Below are 19,853 nucleotides of genomic sequence, written 5' to 3'. Positions count from 1 at the left end.
GGAAGAAATTCGAGAACTGAAGAGAGAGAATGAACGATTGAGACAACAGAGGGAAGAGGAATCGGGAAACCATGAGAAAACTAACAGAGGAGGAAGTCGATATTCTGGAGATCATGACCCTGAAGTAAGAAGCAAGGAGAATAAAGCGACCGAGGAACATGGCGTACCCGTGAGTCCACTAACCATTGGAGCAGTGGAGGAATTACTCAAGCGCAGAGAAGAGGATGCCGCCAAACGAGGACAGGTGGGGAGGCTTGCTCAGACGGTCGTTAGAGATCTGAGAACTTCCCTATTCTCTGAGGTGATTCGAAACGCCATATCACGAAGGAAATTTCATATGCCGAAGTTCGATTCTTTCGATGGAACAAGAAATCCTGTAGAGCATGTCAGGCATTACAAGAACATGATGATCTTGTACGAAGGCGACGATGCATTGGTCTACAAGTTGTTCCCCTCCACACTTAGATCGAGAGCTCTTTCTTGGTTTCAAGGGCTCCCACCTGGGGCGATAGGGAGCTTCCAGCAGTTAGAAGAAATGTTCGTAGCCCAATACATCCACAATAGGAGGAGAAATGTCAGAGTCAACGTCCTGTTCTACCTGAGACAAGAGGAGAAAGAAAGTGTTCGAGATTTCACGGCTTGCTTCAGGAGTCATCTTTTCTCGGTGGAAAATCCGGACGACGGTATGGTCGTTCAAGCGTACATGAATGCAATACTGCCAGGAACCCGGTTACATGAAAACTCGTGACAAATCCCCCGGAGAGGATGGAAAATCTCTATGTGGTCGCGGAAAAGTTCATCACTCTAGAAGAAACCTTGAAGAATAGGACTAGAGAAGCACTAGTAACATCAAGTACGGCGCCAGTCGCAATTACGAATCAGGAGAAAAGGAGAAGAGAAGCAGACGGGGGAACGGAGAGAAAGAAAGTCAGGGAACACACAAGTAGGAATACGTGGAATTCGAAGAGAGTTTTAACGCCTTTGACGGTGAAGCCTTCGGAAATTCTGAGGCATATTCGGGATGATCCGAATTTCAAGCCAGCACCACCGAACTACAGAGGAAGACCAGGAATGCCCTACTGCGAGTATCACAAGGCGGAAGATCATCCTACCGATAACTGCTGGAAGTTGAAGCATGTCATCCAGGATATGATTGATATGAGGAAGCTCGGAAAGTACGTGGCAACACGTACGGGAGAATCCGGGAGGCGTGACTTGCCCCCTCCCCCTCCACGAAGAATTTTGATCCAAGAAGATAAAGGTCGGAGAGTGGTAAATATGATAGTAGCAGAGCTAACAGCTGACAAGTTGCCTGGAATCCTCTATCGATCAAAAGTCAGGAAAACACGGCATGATCGAGAGGTTTTGCAAGTAACGGAAGGAGTACAAATAGCACGGGTACCAGAATCAATCTGGGGAATAAAAGCGACGGTGTTCACTCCCGAAGATCTTGATGGGGTGTCCGTCCCCTATAATGATGCTTTGGTAATTACACTGGAAGTGGGCCCAGTAGATCTAAAAAGAATACTCATTGATGCTGGAAGTGCCGTTGACATTTTGTTTTTATCGGCTGCTGAGCGCATGGGCGTACTGGGAGGTATGGAACAATCAGAGGTCAGCATTTACGGGTTTAGTGGAAGCTCAGTAGCGCCTGTAGGGGAGATTACTCTGCTCGTTTCATCTGGTCCGAAAGTTATCATGACTAGATTCATTATAGTAAATGCTGATGTACACACCCCATTTTCGCATCCGCCTGATTGATCAACTCGTCAACCCGATTGCAATGATTCCCAATGATGGATGTGTATTCCATTGCTTTATTTTGTTACCAGATTTATTTCAGAAATCCGGATGAGGTATCTCGAACTGACAAAACCTTAGAAACTACGCTACGCTAGGAAAATACGACCCCAGAAACATAGAAATCATCATCTTGCAGACCAGAAAGAAACTTCACGATAAAAATCACTAAAAATTATCAAAATATCCCTAACCTCAAACAACCCTAGAGCCTACGTTACGCTTAGGAAAACTCTCTCGAGCACAAAAAATAACAAATCGGAACCTAATAAATCATTTTACCAATTTTAACAGAATTTAACAAAATTACGAAAATGCCCTCGTAAAGTTCACAACCATTTCACACAAAAACTTCATAAATAACAAAAACCAATATTTCCATTGAATTCCTTACGAAAAATCGATTCTAAAATATCCTGGAACATTAAAAATCGACTTAAAACGTGAAAAGTCCTCTCTGGGGGCAAAACGGTAATTTCACAATTTTCATAATTAAAAAATTCGAAATTAATAAATAAAACATTAAATAATTAAATTTAAACATTAATGAAATTAATTTAAAATTTTAAACCTAAAAAATCGATTAATCGGACTCTCAGGCAAAAATTGTTGAGGGTTCGTGGGATGTTTCTTTAAGGACCCTATTTTAGCGGGGGTGAAAGCGCCCTCGATCCGCGGGGTGCGCGGATCCGCTTTTGACCCTTGAGGTTTGGGAGTCGCCACCTAGTTATTACGGTCTAGGAACCGATCAATGACTCTAAACGGATAAAACTAATCTAAAACAAAAAAAAAACTGAATTCGGGGATCATGTTACGGGGTTGGAAGGTGTTAGGCACCAATCCCGCCCGGCCAAAGCCGGTCTCTACTAAATTCCCAAGTAAATTACATTGCTAAAACCTAGATAAAAATAAAAAAAAAAAAAAAACCTTTCCGATGCAAGGACTTTATTGGTTCTCAGATCTGACAAAAAGAGCTCCTTGTACCGTGCTCCCTTGCTTCGTTCTGCTTCCGGATTTGACTTCGGATCTCCGAGGCAAGGTATCTCCTTGTTTTTGAATCTGAACTCTTCAAGTTCGTTGCGGATTTGGGGATGTTTTTAGAAGGCTTTTGGGTGTTTTCTAGACTAAAATTGAAGGAGGGATGTTAGCTAAGGAGTTGGGGCTCCAAAACTAGGGTTTATGGGGGGCTAGGGGAGCTTCTAGACCTACTTCTCTTAGGGTTTATGATTTGATACGAAAATAGGGTGTGAGCACCTCTATTTATAGATGTTTTTAGGGTTGATTTGGATAGAGTTAGTGTTTAATTAGAGATCTTTTAATTAGAGTTGTGTTTTAGTTAAATTGTTTTAGGTAGAATTGTGTTTTAATTAGAATTGTTTTAGGTAGAATTTTTTTAAGTTAGAACTCTATTAGATAGAGTTATTATTTAATTAGAATTCTATTATGACTTTTGGTCTTATTTGATTGACTTTTAATGTTTTGACTTTAGTCTTAATTGATTGACTTTTAATATCTTGACTTCAGTCTTGCTTAATTGACTTTAATTTTGACTTCAGTCTCACTTAATTGACTTTAATACCTTGACTTCAGTCTTGCTTGATTTACTTTTAATTTTTGGAGAACCCCCTTCCATTATTTCTTTAATTCTTTAGACCCCCAAATGGAGGGGTCCTTAAAGAAATATCTCACGAACCCTCAACAATTTTGCCTGAGAGTCCGATTAATCGATTTTTTAGGTTCAAATTTTTAAATTAATTTCATTAATGTTTCACTTTAATTATTTAATGTTTTATTTATTAATTTCGAATTTTTTAATTATGAAAATTGTGAAATTACCGTTTTGCCCCCGGAGAGGACTTTTCACGTTTTAAAGTCGGTTTTTAATGTTCTAGGATGTTTTAGAATCGATTTTTTCGTAAGGAATTCAATGGAAATATTATTTTGTGTTATTTATGAAATTTTTTGTGTGAAATGGTCGTGAACTTTATGAGGGGCATTTTCGTAATTTTGTCGAATTCTGTAAAATTGGCGAAATGATTTATTTGGTTTCGATTTGTTGTTTTATGTGTTTGAATGAATTTTCCTAAGCGTAACGTAGGCTCTAGGGTTGTTTTGAGGTTAAGGGTATTTTGGTAATTTGATAGTTTTTAGTGATTTTTATCGTGAAGCTTCTTTTGGTTTGCAAGATGATGATTTCTATGTTTCTGGGGTCGTATTTACCTAACGTAGCGTGATTTCTAAGTTTTGTCAGTTCGAGATACCTCATCCGGATTTCTGAAACATATCTGGTAACAAAATAAAGCAATGGAATACACATCCATCATTGGGAATCATTGCAATCGGGTTGACGAGTTGATTAATCAGGCGGATGCAAAAATGGGGTGTCTACAGATGCCCCTCTTTGGCAGAGGGTTGAAGCAAACTAGATAGCAAATCTATTTTGGTAGATAGTGCGATATCCGAATGCCAAAGCTAGTGACAGTTCATTTTGCAGCCTGATTTAGCAATTCGTCAGGGTGTTCGGATCCTTGAGCGTAAAACTCTTCCCGAACTAAAAGGTTGTCAGGTCCTCGAGCTTGAACTCTCACTGACGATGTCAGATCCTCGAATTTTAGAAAATTCTCCCTGACTGATGCAAAAGTGCACGTGTGTGCAATGGTGTGATGCTGTGTGAAACTAAGTAAAAATGTGCCAGGTCCTAGAGATCTTCTCTCACTGACAATAATGATTCAAAATTGAGATGCACTTATGCAACGAAAACAATCATAGCAAGGTTTAACAAAGGTAATTGGAGTTATAACATTGTAGGAACTTCGTTAAATCCTATTTGAAATTCTTTTTAGAGTTCGAAAAAGTTTGAGTCTCATTTATCGGACTGGAGCCTATTGTAGCCAAGCTTCTCAGGCTAAGGAACTTAAACAATCAATATGATTTCAAACAAAGCTGGAGTCTCGTTTCTCGGACTCTGGCTAAGGTTTGCAGGAACTTAAACAATCCTATTAAAATTGAAGTCTCGTTTCTCGGACTCGAACTAAGGTTAATAGGCACTTCAAAAAGCCTATGATTCAAAACGTTGGAGTCTCGTTTCTCGGACTCGAACTTAGGTTTATAGGCACTTCAAAAAGCCTATATATTATTCAAAAAGTTGGAGTCTCGTTTCTCGGACTCGAACTTAGGTTTGTAGGCACTTCAAAAAGCCTATTCATTCTATGATTCAAAAATTGGAGTCTCGTTTCTCGGACTCGAACTTAGGTTTGTAGGCACTTCAAAAAGCCTATTCATTCTATGATTCAAAAAGTTGGAGTCTCGTTTCTCGGACTCGAACTTAGGTTTGTAGGCACTTCAAAAAGCCTATTCATTCTATGATTCAAAAAGTTGGAGTCTCGTTTCTCGGACTCGAACTTAGGTTTGTAGGCACTTCAAAAAGCCTATTCATTCTATGATTCAAAAAGTTGGAGTCTCGTTTCTCGGACTCGAACTTAGGTTTATAGGCACTTCAAAAAGCCTACTCATTCTATGATTCAAAAAGTTGGAGTCTCGTTTCTCGGACTCGAACTTAGGTTTATAGGCACTTCAACAAGCCCACTCATTCTATGATTCAAAAAGTTGGAGTCTCGTTTCTCGGACTCGAACTTACTAAACCACGTTTCTCGGGCTTAGATTTATAGGAACTTAAACAATCCTATTAATTCATTTTATGATTCAAAATCGAGCTCAAAGTTTGAAAGATCAGGCCTTTATTGGCTTATCATGCATCTGGATTCATAATTATCATTGGGCTTCGCCGGACTTTTAAGCTTTTGTAAGATTTTCTTTTTATCATGTGATTAAGAACAAAAACTTTGGAATTAAATGACCTTCAAGGTTGGCTTTAATTGGGACTTGACTACGAGACTGATGGAATGGATTACGCTTGAAAAATATGGACTCTGATGTATGATAGATAGAAGAACTGACATTCTCTTAAATTTAAGACTCTTAAGATTATCATATGTGCAATAAAGAATTGATCATTTTCTTTCGAATTTCTTTTGAAAAATGCTTGAGCTGGACTTAAAAAATCTTGATAAATATTAGAATAAAGATCTTCCTCTTCAAAGTGGTTGATGATTCTACATCTTCCATTAGCGAACACTTGAACAAGTAAACATACTTTTGAAGATCCTACAATGTTCAAGATGACTTCTGATTTTTTTCGACTTCAATATTGTCTTTGTCGGATGTGAGCTCTTGGCTAAAAGACAAATATCGTGGCTTGAATGGTTTTGCAGTTTCTGCACAAGCTTCCTTCTGAATTTTTCTTCTTGACGGGACCTTTCCTCCCATTTGATGATGCCCTAATTTTTGCCTAGATCGCCTCTTCAGGTTTTCAATCTAGCGGGCTTTGCTCTTTCTTTTTCTGATGATACCTTGATTTTTGCCTAGGTCGCCTTTTCAGGTTTTCAACCTAGCAGGCTTTCTTTTTTATGGTTATGCCCTAAATTTTGCCTAAGCCGCCTTTTAAGGTTTTCGACTTAGCGGGCTTCTCTTTTTTTCTTGATGATCTTGTGTAACCAAATCGACAATTTCTCAGTTTCCTGCACCTTAACCGAGTCAATTAGCCTTCAGGAGGACTTAATAGGTGGGCTTAGGATATGGTTTAGAAAGAAAAGATATAAGGCTCAACTTCCCAAAATGCCCCTAGTTTGATATTCTCTCTTTTCTATCAATTATTTTGATTTTTTTTCTAAATGCCCCTAGTTTGGCATTCTTTTCTTTTTGTCAATCTTTTGATTCTTTTTTCTAATGCCCTTAGTTTGGCATTCTTTTCTTTTGAACATTTCAATAGTAGATTTTTCTTTTGGATGACACTTTCCTTAAGAGAATACATTTTTCTTTTAATGACCGGGCCTGAAGTAACTTCTCAGGTTGCCTACGTACCCCAAATATTTCTTTTTTCCTTTTGGGATCAGGTCAAAACGTAGTTCATACTAAGATTCCCTCCCAAGGTTGGTTGGTATGGTTTAGAAAGAAGAGGCTACTGCTTTTATTTTTCTTTTAAAAGACTGCGAGGGGCTAAAGAAGGTTTTTTTTCTTTTTTGGTAAGACAGGATGATTGTTCGACCAAAGAAGGCCTCCTTTGGTGAATGCTGCTTGACTTGGTCAAAGTTTCAGGAATTCGATATCTGAATTGCTCTGTCGAGCAAGGTCTTCTTTTGAGAATGAATATTCTTCAGTCTTCTTTTGTGAAATCGAGTATGATTGAGTTTTCTAACTCTAAAATTTCGAGAAACTCTTTTATTCTCTTATGAATGAAAATTCTCCTCTTTTGAGTGAAAACCTGGTAGATCCACTTGTAAGTCTTAGTGTCTTTGTCGATGCCTTCAGCTATATCATTTTTGACCAATAATCTTCGACTTTGAAGTTCACCCTTGACTATATGTCTTGATCTATATTTTTATGCGATCCATCTATATATCCTTATGAGACCATGCAAGAAATATTGTTGAATTTCTCAAGTAAGTTTACTATGCTCTCATGTTCTCCTGAGGATAATGTATCACCAATTTGCACTTCTTGAGTGTACTCTTTAATTCCAATATTTATCAAATTTGATTAGTGAGCTTTAAGTCATTTCTCATGTTAGATTTTATGTTCACATCATTATTGCACACATGATAATCAAAAGCTTCTTTATTAGAATAAAAAGAACACAAACTGACAAACCTTACTAAAACCCAAAAATAAAGATGGCTAACTGAATTCAAAGACTGACGCAATTGAAGCTAAAAAAAACTAAGAAAACTTAAAAGATGACATCATTATGAATAGAGGGACACAAATCTAGAGTCTATGCCACTTCGGTTATCTTCGATGGATGACTTGAACTTGCCTGCTTTTACTATCTCTTCATATTTTGATTCAAGCCTCTGTCATATGCGCGACAATCCGTTGCTTCAATAATTTCCCTGTTCTTCAGTTCTGTCGCTGCCTTAGGGTAGTTGTGCTCATTCTGGCATGGAGCGAATGCACTGTTAAGACCCATTGGTGAATGAAGGAAACTGGATCAATTGATTCGGGTTTGGATATGGATATTAGGTTCAGAGTAGGAGGGGGTTGATTTTGAAAAGTAGGCAAAGGGTTAGTCTTAACATTGGGAGTAGTAGGAGTGGGTATGGTGACTTTTCCTTGCTCAATAAGGTCTTGGATAGCATGTCTGAGAGTAATACACCTGTCAAGAACATGACCAGGCATCTGATGGAATTCACAGAATTGCCCATTATCCATGTTTGGAGGAAGAGGATTAGGCAAATGCTTAGGTTGTAAAGGCGTCAACAATCCCCTTTTCATCAATTTTTGATAAGCAACACTAAGGGACATTCCAAGATTGGCAAACTGTCTCCTAGGCTTAGTTTGTGAAGGTTGAGTAGCTTGAGGAGATAGTGCGAAGGAGGTGTTGGCCACTTGTAAGGAATTGACATTAGGCTTGAAATATTTGGGTTTTGACTCAGACGAGTTACCAAAAAGTCCCGAAGAGTAGGCATCCTCAACTTGATTTCCAGCCTCAAGGAGGGATTGAAAAGTGGGAAGGTACTGAGGCATCAAGTACTTGGCATAATTTGGAGTGAGATTCCTAAGGATAATCTTAACTTGTTCCTTCTCTTGAGGTCGGTCCCACAGTTGAGCGACTTTAGCTCTCCATCGAGCAATGAACTCAGTGAAAGTTTCCCCATGTTTTTGTTTAGTAGTTTCTAAATCTCTTCTTGTGAGTTCAATATCTGTGTTGAATGAATATCGACCAATAAACTCTTTCATCAATTCATGCCATGTTCTTACTCGAGATGAGTCCAATGACATTAACCAGCGTAGTGCAGGACCTGTCAGGGTTCTTTGAAAAAGTTGAGCCATTTGTTCTTCATTTAGACCCTGAGATTGCATTATGCCGACATATACTTTTAAGTGAGTCCTAGGGCATCCAATACCGTCAAACTTCTCCATATCCGGCATTGTGAACTTTTCTGGTAGACGGACCATGGGAAACAAGGTCATTGACCCTAATCCAAGAGTAAGATCATCAGGGTCTTTGATGTTCTTCAAAGCAGTTTCAACTTGAGTTATTCGATGAGCTAGGACAGGGTCAACGTGTAACTGATCATCTTCTTGGTTTTCAACGAGGTTAAACACATCCTGAGGTTCTATAGCTTTATCTTTTCCCTTTTCAATTTTCAGGGATTCAATTTGTGTTTGGACAGAGGCAATAATCTGGGCTTGAAAAGATTCTAAAATCTGACGGAGCGCAGCTTCATCCATGGTACTCGTTTCTTCTTGTGGCAAAGACTGACTACTTGGCAATGGTACTCTAGAAAGACGACTCTTTTCACGGACCCAAAGTGGTACAGATGGAGGTTTAGAACGTTTAGGACCAATTATCACCTGATTGGAAGTAAACCAAGGTTAACCATTGACTCTAAAGGTTAGACTCTTAACATATTATTAAAGTTTTGACATAAAATAGCCCAAGTCTGACGGAAAATCGAATCCAAATGCACCATAAGTCTATAGTGACCAAGAAAGTGAGAAAGGTTAGACGCGGGTCTACCCCTGATTGGGATTGAACCTTTGATCAGATAGATTAATTTGATCTTAAGATAGAATCTTTCTAGATAAAGTGGTCTCGATCTTTAAAAATGAAACCAATTAGTCCAACTGATTTGGTATTGATCAGTTTGATCAATTTGTCCATTGGGTCAACTGGTTTAAGTGGTTCAAATTAATCAGTACATTTCACCGATTGGGTAGGACCGATATTGCGGGTCTTGTTTGATTATTCTGGATCGGTCCGCCCACCTACCTGTTGGTTGGATTGAATAAAGCAACCCAGGAACACCCATAGTCAGTTCGGGTCGTGACCTATAGGAAGGCTTCTTGACTCTAGGTTTACTACGTGCAATGCATTTTTTTTATCTAGCCACCCTTGCCCAAGCACACCTATATACCTCTCGATACGTGGTGACTTGGTTTGATATACCGTATAGGTGATAATCTAAAATCTCAACTCATCTCAAAGTCTAGCCAGTTTGATCTCCAGTTGAGAGGTGGCGCACAATGCTGAGCAAGGGCCCACTTAAATACCTCTCGTCTAGAATAGACGTAGTCTATCCCCCTCGTACAGTAGGGTACAGCGGGGCAAGATCTTGCTTAGGCACCGGTTTTGACCAAGAAGTGCAATTGATATACTTAGATTACCTTTTATACCTACGGGTACGAGTCAAGAGTTGTAGCTTTCATAAATGGTTTGGCATCCCACGAGGGGACCGACCACGTACTAGTACTACGTTGGCAATCGGGACATGTGACTGTGTGGCTTACAATAGGACAAAGCTCAGGTCACCCCAGCATGGGTGCATCAATATGTCTCTCAGAATCACCTGATCAGACGGTATTGATGCCCCAGTTCGATATACCCTAAGGTACGTGACTGGAGTTGTGGGTTTCATGAATGACGTCGCATCTCCGAAGAGACCGGGCCACGCATTAGTGCCACGTTGGCTAAATGGGACGTGTAAGTGAGTAAAGCAGTAAACGTGCATGTGGTGTGTGCAAAGCAAGGGTGGGGTGTGCCCGGGGCCTTTTCCAAACAAATGGGCCCATGGCCCAATCAAACCAATCATTATAACATGAATTATATGGATCTAAGCATCATTCCAATCACATAAACATTTAATCATGATCAACATTGTGACCAACATCAAACATGCATTCCCAATGATATTATGGCATATTAAATAGGCAATTATCATGAATTAATAATATGGTCCGCTTCACGATTTAAACATGCACATATATGATATGTGGCAATCAATTAGACCCGATCATCGCAATGATTTGATAAATTTTATAGTCCAATCAAGGGTGTTTTGGGGCGACCCGAAATAATTCGAAATTTCTAAGGGTATTGAATTGAAGGTATAATGATGATTGATGAGATAATGAGGATGGTTTTGTTCATTTATTTTTTAATTTTTTTCTAAAATAAATTGAGCCCAATCAAGGAAATTCAAAAAACAAAACAAAGAAAACTTGCATATATGTTGCTATGGGTAACATTTAGAAAATGACTTTGTTGTTTTTTTGAACTCCCTTTTTTTTATGAAAAGAAAATCTCCAATCTTTTTTTTATTATTTTGATTTTTTCTTTTTTAGAAACAAATTAATTTCCTTTTTTTTTAAAAAAAATTGATTTTGTTTTTAAAACAGCAGGATAACGTCGAGCTCAACGTCGAGATCAACCTATAACAGCAGCCTAATCGTCGAGATCATCAGGTTAAACCGTCGAGATCAGCAGGTTAAATCGTCGAGATCATCCTATAACAGCAGGCCAGCGTCGAGATCGACAGCAGACCAGCGTCGAGCTCAACGGCAGCTTAACGTCGAGATCAACGCTTAACGTCGAGATCAACTCGTAACAACAGACCAGCGTCGAGATCAACTCATAACAGCAGACCAGCGTCGAGCTCAACCTATAACAGCGTCGAGATCAGCTTGTAACATGGGATTTTTCGACGAATTGTTCGCCATTTCAGTGCTGTGATGAGAGGAATCTCTCTACGAACCTCCTGCTAATGATTTTAATCTAAAAAAAACTGCAACAAAGATCCGAACTTCACAATCTAACATAACAGAAAAAAAATAGATCGAGATCCTATCCCAAGATCATCTCATCCTTTCACTCCAAATCAAACGCTCACCACTGATTCGGGATCAACAAACAAAGAAATCTTATTCTTCGACAGCCAACAGAGGCATTGATTTCCATTAAATCCGTCAAATTCCAAGAAGAATCAACGATTCACACCTTTCGTGGCAACCTCGAGATAAATCAGAAACGCTGCGGTTCTACAATCGATCGGAAGAGACGATTTAAGCCGATCAGATTGATTGGACGAATCGGTCTCTGCTGAAACCAGTGGAGTTGGGGAAGAAGACGACTTGAAAACATGAGTAAATAATGACTTAAAAAAACAAAATAATTTTTTTTACTCGAACACACCACAATTCTTATTAAGTCAATAGCAATTCGATCATTAAAAATTGATTTTTGTTAGGGGCACACCACTAAAACGAATGGAACATATGGTTGCTGTTCTCAACAGCATGCCCAATTTTTTTATTATTTTTTATTTTTTATTTTTTTTTTATGAAACTCTATATGCTGTCAATGGACAGCATGTCTTGCCTAATAAACTAAAATAAAAACGAATACCTACCTAATAAGCGAAAAAACAAATAACTAATATAAAAAAATCCTTTTTTTTTTATTTTTAAGGAAAACAGTCAAATGTTAAATCAAGCACACACCCAAATTTTCAATCGAAATATACTTATATATGTAAAAAAAATCATGGTCCAAAAATCTCATCCTCAATAAAAGTATTCCTTCGAAATCTCGTATTATTTCGGATCATTCCGAATGGCCCTTGATTAAACCATAGAGATGATATGTTAAATCAAAGTGCTCCAAGTAGAATCAAACAATCAATGACGTACCAACAAAAATAAAAATAATAAAGAAACAATAACATGAAACTAACTAAAAATTAAATAAAATAAGCAAAACAAATAAAACTAGGTCATTGGCAATGTCCCCATACTTGGGGTTTTTCAAGTTTGATCCTCAATGTCCCCAGTGGAGTCGCCACTGAAAGCGCCCTCGATCCGCGGGGTGCGCGGATCCGCTTTTGACCCTTGAGGTTTGGGAGTCGCCACCTAGTTATTACGGTCTAGGAACCGATCAATGACTCTAAACGGATAAAACTAATCTAAAACCAAAAAAAAAAACTGAATTCGGGGATCATGTTACGGGATTGGAAGGTGTTAGGCACCAATCCCGCCCGGCCAAAGCCGGTCTCTATTAAATTCCCAAGTAAATTACATTGCTAAAACCTAGATAAAAATAGAAAATAATAAAAAAAAAATACCTTTCCGATGCAAGGACTTTATTCCCTCAGATCTGACAAAAAGAGCTCCTTGTACCGTGCTCCCTTGCTTCGTTCTGCTTCCGGATTTGACTTCGGATCTCCGAGGCAAGGTATCTCCTTGTTTTTGAATTTGAACTCTTCAAGTTCGTTGCAGATTTGGGGATGTTTTTAGAAGGCTTTTGGGTGTTTTCTAGACTAAAATTGAAGGAGGGATGTTAGCTAAGGAGTTGGGGCTCCAAAACTAGGGTTTATGGGGGGCTAGGGGAGCTTCTAGACCTACTTCTCTTAGGGTTTATGATTTGATACGAAAATAGGGTGTGAGCACCTCTATTTATAGATATTTTTTAAGGTTGATTTGGATAGAGTTAGTGTTTAATTAGAGATCTTTTAATTAGAGTTGTGTTTTAGTTAAATTGTTTTAGGTAGAATTGTGTTTTAATTAGAATTGTTTTAGGTAGAATTTTTTTAAGTTAGAACTCTATTAGATAGAGTTATTATTTAATTAGAATTCTATTATGACTTTTGGTCTTATTTGATTGACTTTTAATGTTTTGACTTTAGTCTTAATTGATTGACTTTTAATATCTTGACTTCAGTCTTGCTTAATTGACTTTAATTTTGACTTCAGTCTCACTTAATTGACTTTACTACCTTGACTTCAGTCTTGCTTGATTTACTTTTAATTTTTGGAGAACCCCCTTCCATTATTTCTTTAATTCTTTGGACCCCCAAATGGAGGGGTCCTTAAAGAAATATCTCACGAACCCTCAACAATTTTGCCTGAGAGTCCGATTAATCGATTTTTAGGTTCAAATTTTTAAATTAATTTCATTAATGTTTCACTTTAATTATTTAATGTTTTATTTATTAATTTCGAATTTTTTAATTATGAAAATTGTGAAATTACCGTTTTGCCCCCGGAGAGGATTTTTTACGTTTTAAATCGGTTTTTAATGTTCTAGGATGTTTTAGAATCGATTTTTCGTAAGGAATTCAATGGAAATATTATTTTGTGTTATTTATGAAATTTTTTGTGTGAAATGGTCGCGAACTTTATGAGGGGCATTTTCGTAATTTTGTCGAATTCTGTGAAAATTGGCGAAATGATTTATTTGGTTTCGATTTATTGTTTTATGTGTTTGAATGAGTTTTCCTAAGCATAACGTAGGCTCTAGGGTTGTTTTGAGGTTAGGGGTATTTTGGTAATTTGATAGTTTTTAGTGATTTTTATCGTGAAGCTTCTTTTTGGTTTGCAAGATGATGATTTCTATGTTTCTGGGGTCGTATTTACCTAGCGTAGCGTGGTTTCTAAGTTTTGTCAGTTCGAGATACCTCATCCGGATTTTTGAAACATATCTGGTAACAAAATAAAGCAATGGAATACACATCCATCATTGGGAATCATTGCAATCGGGTTGACGAGTTGATTAATCAGGCGGATGCAAAAATGGGGTGTCTACAGATGCCCCTCTTTGGCAGAGGGTTGAAGCAAACTAGATAGCAAATCTATTTTGGTAGATAGTGCGATATCCGAATGCTAAAGCTAGTGACAGTTCATTTTGCAGCCTAATTTAGCAATTCGTCAGGGTGTTCGGATCCTTGAGCGTAAAACTCTTCCCGAACTAAAAGGTTGTCAGGTCCTCGAGCTTGAACTCTCACTGACGATGTCAGATCCTCGAATTTTAGAAAATTCTCCCTGACTGATGCAAAAGTGCACGTGTGTGCAATGGTGTGATGCTGTGTGAAACTAAGTAAAAATGTGCCAGGTCCTAGAGATCTTCTCTCACTGACAATAATGATTCAAAATTGAGATGCACTTATGCAACGAAAACAATCATAGCAAGGTTTAACAAAGGTAATTGGAGTTATAACATTGTAGGAACTTCGTTAAATCCTATTTGAAATTCTTTTTAGAGTTCGAAAAAGTTTGAGTCTCATTTATCGGACTGGAGCCTATTGTAGCCAAGCTTCTCAGGCTAAGGAACTTAAACAATCAATATGATTTCAAACAAAGCTGGAGTCTCGTTTCTCGGACTCTGGCTAAGGTTTGCAGGAACTTAAACAATCCTATTAAAATTGAAGTCTCGTTTCTCGGACTCGAACTAAGGTTAATAGGCACTTCAAAAAGCCTATGATTCAAAACGTTGGAGTCTCATTTCTCGGACTCGAACTTAGGTTTATAGGCACTTCAAAAAGCCTATATATTATTCAAAAAGTTGGAGTCTCGTTTCTCGGACTCGAACTTAGGTTTGTAGGCACTTCAAAAAGCCTATTCATTCTATGATTCAAAAATTGGAGTCTCGTTTCTCGGACTCGAACTTAGGTTTGTAGGCACTTCAAAAAGCCTATTCATTCTATGATTCAAAAAGTTGGAGTCTCGTTTCTCAGACTCGAACTTAGGTTTGTAGGCACTTCAAAAAGCCTATTCATTCTATGATTCAAAAAGTTGGAGTCTCATTTCTCGGACTCGAACTTGGGTTTATAGGCACTTCAAAAAGCCTATTCATTCTATGATTCAAAAAGTTGGAGTCTCATTTCTCAGACTCGAACTTATGTTTATAGGCACTTCAACAAGCCCACTCATTCTATGATTCAAAAAGTTGGAGTCTCGTTTCTCGGACTCGAACTTAGGTTTATAGGCACTTCAACAAGCCCATTCATTCTATGATTCAAAAAGTTGGAGTCTCGTTTCTCGGACTCGAACTTACTAAACCACGTTTCTCGGGCTTAGATTTATAGGAACTTAAACAATCCTATTAATTCATTTTATGATTCAAAATCGAGTTCAAAGTTTGAAAGATCAAGCCTTTATTGACTTATCATGCATCTGGATTCATAATTATCATTGGGCTTCACCGGACTTTTAAGCTTTTGTAAGATTTTCTTTTTATCATGTGATTAAGAACAAAAACTTTGGAATTAAATGACCTTTAAGGTTGGCTTTAATTGGGACTTGACTACGAGACTGATGGAATGGATTACGCTTGAAAAATATGGACTCTGATGTATGATAGATAGAAGAACTGACATTCTCTTAAATTTAAGACTCTTAAGATTATCATATGTGCAATAAAGAATTGATCATTTTCTTTCGAATTTCTTTTGAAAAATGCTTGAGCTGGACTTAAAAAATCTTGATAAATATTAGAATAAAAGATCTTCCTCTTCAAAGTGGTTGATGATTCTACATCTTCCATTAGCGAACACTTGAACAAGTAAACATACTTTTGAAGATCCTACAATGTTCAAGATGACTTCTGATTTTTTTCGACTTCAATATTGTTTTTGTCGGATGTGAGCTCTTGGCTAAAAGACAAATATCGTGGCTTGAATGGTTTTGCAGTTTCTGCACAAGCTTCATTCTGAATTTTTCTTCAAGGGTCAAAAGCGGATCCGCGCACCCCGCGGATCGAGGGCGCTTTCAGCTGAATCGGCATATAACGTTATACTCGGAAGAAGATGGATCCATTCAATACAGGCTGTACCATCTACGTTCCATCAGGTTCTCCGATTTCCAACTTTGTAGGGTCCTATGGAAATCCGTGGAGATCAGTCACTTGCTCGACAGTGCTTTACCTGTGCGATCAAGGAAGGGAGAAGAAAAGAACACCAAGCAAAGGTCGGGGAAATAAAGGCGGATTCCCTTGGTCCCGAAGAGCAATAGCAATCAAAGATTGCCCAGCGTTCTAGCCGGGTCACCACAATAGAGCAAGTGATGGAAGTTGACTTAGGAGATAGTGGGACGCATTTGACCTTTATTGGGTCAGGGATGAAGAAGGAAGAAGCAGATAACATGATAGTATTTTTAAAGAATAATAGAGATGTCTTTGCATGGTCGCTAGAGGATATGCCGGGTGTCGATCTGTAGGTAGCGTGCCACCAGCTGCATGTGGATCCAAACGCCCGACCTGTTCAGCAGAAGCCTCGGAGGTTAGCGCCAAGATTACGACAAGCTGTGAACGAGGAAGTGGCAAAACTTCTAAAGGCCGGATTCATAAAAGAAGTACAGTTCCCATCATGGATCGCGAATATAGTCGCGGTACCGAAGAAGGATGGTCGGGTAAGAGTGTGTATCGATTTTACTAACTTGAACCAAGCCTGCCCAAAGGATGGATTTCCTCTCCCCAGAATAGATCGCTTGGTAGACGCAACGGTGGGATATGAAAGACTCTCGTTCATGGACGGATATTCGGGTTATAACCAAATTTCGTTAGATCCCATGGATCAGGAAAAAACTGCTTTCATTACTGAGCAAGGCCTGTTCTGCTACACTGTAATGCCATTTGGGTTAAAAAATGCGGGGGCTACATACCAAAGGTTGGTTACAAAGATGTTTGAAGACAAACTGGGAGATACTATGGAAGTTTATATCGATGACATGCTGGTAAAGAGCAAGAGGGCGGAGGATCATATGTTCCATTTGGAAGAAACATTCGCCCGTTTAAGAAAGTATAATATGCGCCTCAACCCAAAGAAATGCGCATTTGGAGTGTTATCAGGAAAATTTCTGGGATACATGATTACCAGACGAGGAATAGAAGCTAACCTTGAACAGATTAGGGCACTGATGGAGATGGCTTCACCGAGCAGCTTAAAACAAGTACAGAAGCTAGCAGGGAGGATAGCAACGCTTAGCAGGTTCGTATCAAGGTCATCAGATAAATGCAGGCCTTTGTTTTCATTACTCAAGAAGGGAACAGGGTTCGAATGGTCGGAAGAATGTGAAGAGGCGTTCCAGAATCTAAAGGAATACCTCGGAACTCCTCCCGTTTTGAGCAAACTAGAAGATGGAGAAACTTTAGGAATGTACTTAGCTGCGACACCAACAACAATAAGTTCCATATTGTTCAGAACAGAAGGAAAGAAAGAATTGCTAGTCTATTTCGTGAGTAAGACGTTAGGTGCTTCCGAAGAAAAATATAGCCGGATGGAAAAAATCGGCCTAACTCTAGTATACTCAGCACAGAAGCTCAGGCCATACTTTCAAGCTCATAAGGTGAGGGTTGTTACAGATTATCCATTACGAGAGGTGTTGCACAGATCAGAAAAATCCAGAAGAATGGCCAAGTGGGCTGTCATGTTAGGAGAATTCGACTTAGTCTTTGAGCCTAGAAGCGCGCAGAAAGGACAAGTAGTAGCTGATCTACTTGCTGATTTTCCGACCGAGGATCCGAACTGGGTAGAAGAAGGAGAAACGGATCCAATTGAGGAGGACATACCCGATCCAATGAGTAAGGAAACGGGATGGAGATTATTCGCGGACGGTTCGGCAAACTCTCAAGGGTCAGGGGCAGGAATGGTGTTGATCACTCCTAGTAACAATAGACTAAAAAAGATTGTGAGGTTAGGATTCGGGGCCTCAAATAACGAGGCAGAATACGAAGCTGTCCTCGGTGGATTAAGGATGGCGCGAGATCTAAAGATCAAGGAGTTACAGGTTTACTCAGATTCCCAACTTGTGGTCGAACAATGCGGAGGAACATTTCAGGTGAAGGATGACAGAATGACAAAATATGTAAAGCTCGTCCAAAAGGAGATGGAGGGTTTTGAAAAAGTGAAAATATCAAGAATATTCCGGGATGACAATCGCTATGCCGATTCATTGGCATATATTGCGTCAATGCTCGAAAAATCAGAAGTTCGGACTATCCCGGTGGAATTCCCGGCTACAGCAAGCATTGATTCAACGAGAGAGATAAACTGCGTGGCAATAAATTCAGACCCCACTTGGATGGATGAGATAGTAAATTTTCTCAAAACAGGAGTTGCTCTTGATGACAAGAAAGCAGGTTGAAAATTGAAAAGGAAAGCAGGGCGGTTCATACTTATAGAAGGAGAACTCTTTCGAATGTTGTACAGAGGACCACACCTGAGGTGTATAACTCGGAAGGAGGCACAGTTGATTCTTTCAGAAATACATGAGGGTATTTGCGGAAATCATTCAGGAGGCAGATCGTTGGTACACAAGGCTCTAGCCCAAGGATATTATTGGCCATATATGCAAGAAGATGCCAAGAAATATGCTAAGAAATGCGACAAATGCCAACGACACGCTAACATAATACGACAACCTTCAAAAGAACTTCACTCGATCAGTAGTCCCTGGCCTTTCGCCATGTGGGGGCTGGACATTATGGGACCGTTTCCACGTACAACCGGAGGAAGGGAATTTTTACTAGTGGGGACTGACTATTTCACAAAGTGGATAGAAGCAATCGCGTTAGCCAGAATCCGAGAGGAAGAAGTGGTTAAATTCCTCTGGGAACACATAATCACAGATTCGGAATACCTTTTGCCATTATAACTGATAACGGCAAACAATTAGGGGAAAAAAGATAATAGCTTACTGTCAAGAGTACGAAATTCGCAGCTTGAGTTCGTCTCCTAGATATCCTCAGTGAAATGGTCAGGCAGAAACATCTAACAAAGTTATTCTACAGAATTTGAAGAAAAGATTAGGTGAGAAGAAGGGTTTGTGGGCTGACGAGCTACACAGCGTGCTCTGGGCATATCGAACTATGGCAAGAAGAGGAACGGGAGTGTCCCCATTTGCCTTAACATACGGAACCGAAGCGGTTATCCCGAACGAAATTCAAGTACCAACAAGCCAGACTAGTGTTGTAAACAACTTGGTAAACGAAGAATTGTTGGCTTGGAACTTAGACTAGATGGACGAAACACGAGAAAGGGTACTGGAGAGACTGGGAAGATATCACCAGCAATTACAAAGATCCTACGATCGGAAAGCGCGCATAAGAGGATTTGAACCAGGGGACCTTGTACTGAGGAAGATATTCCAGAACACCCAATTGCCAAACAGTGGTAAACTTGGAGAAAATTGGGAAGGGCCATACCAAGTTGCCAAGATCGGTCAAGCAGGAGCATACTATCTAAAAACAATGACTGGGAAATTTATTAGCTCACCGTGGAACGCGTTCAATCTTAAGAATATTTTCAATAAAATGGTATATAGTATTTATGTTGATGTCTTTTCATTTATTCATGCATGAAATAAAAATGCGTTCTTTTAGTTGATAAAATTCTTTTGCAAATGAAATTCTGTTATACTTATTAAGACTTTTAGAAGGTCGGATC

The 19,853-nt window shown here is 39.0% G+C and overlaps 1 protein-coding gene across 1 annotated transcript; it reads left to right on the top strand.

Annotated features, from left to right (window-relative positions):
* Window positions 1–765: 765 nt before the first annotated feature.
* LOC147401637 (uncharacterized) lies at window positions 766–16,422 on the top strand. Its single transcript, XM_086444425.1, has 2 exons — window positions 766–1,728; window positions 16,285–16,422. Exons 1-2 carry the CDS (start codon window positions 766–768, stop codon window positions 16,420–16,422), a joined length of 1,101 nt encoding a protein of 366 aa, XP_086300551.1.
* Window positions 16,423–19,853: the final 3,431 nt, after the last annotated feature.

This window comes from Akebia trifoliata, chromosome 5 (genome assembly GCF_017979445.1).
Source record: "Akebia trifoliata isolate Shusen 1 chromosome 5, ASM1797944v1, whole genome shotgun sequence".
Taxonomy (NCBI): domain Eukaryota; kingdom Viridiplantae; phylum Streptophyta; class Magnoliopsida; order Ranunculales; family Lardizabalaceae; genus Akebia; species Akebia trifoliata.
The sequence above is the reverse complement of the archived record's forward strand: the minus strand, read 5'-3'. Positions and strand labels throughout refer to the sequence as shown.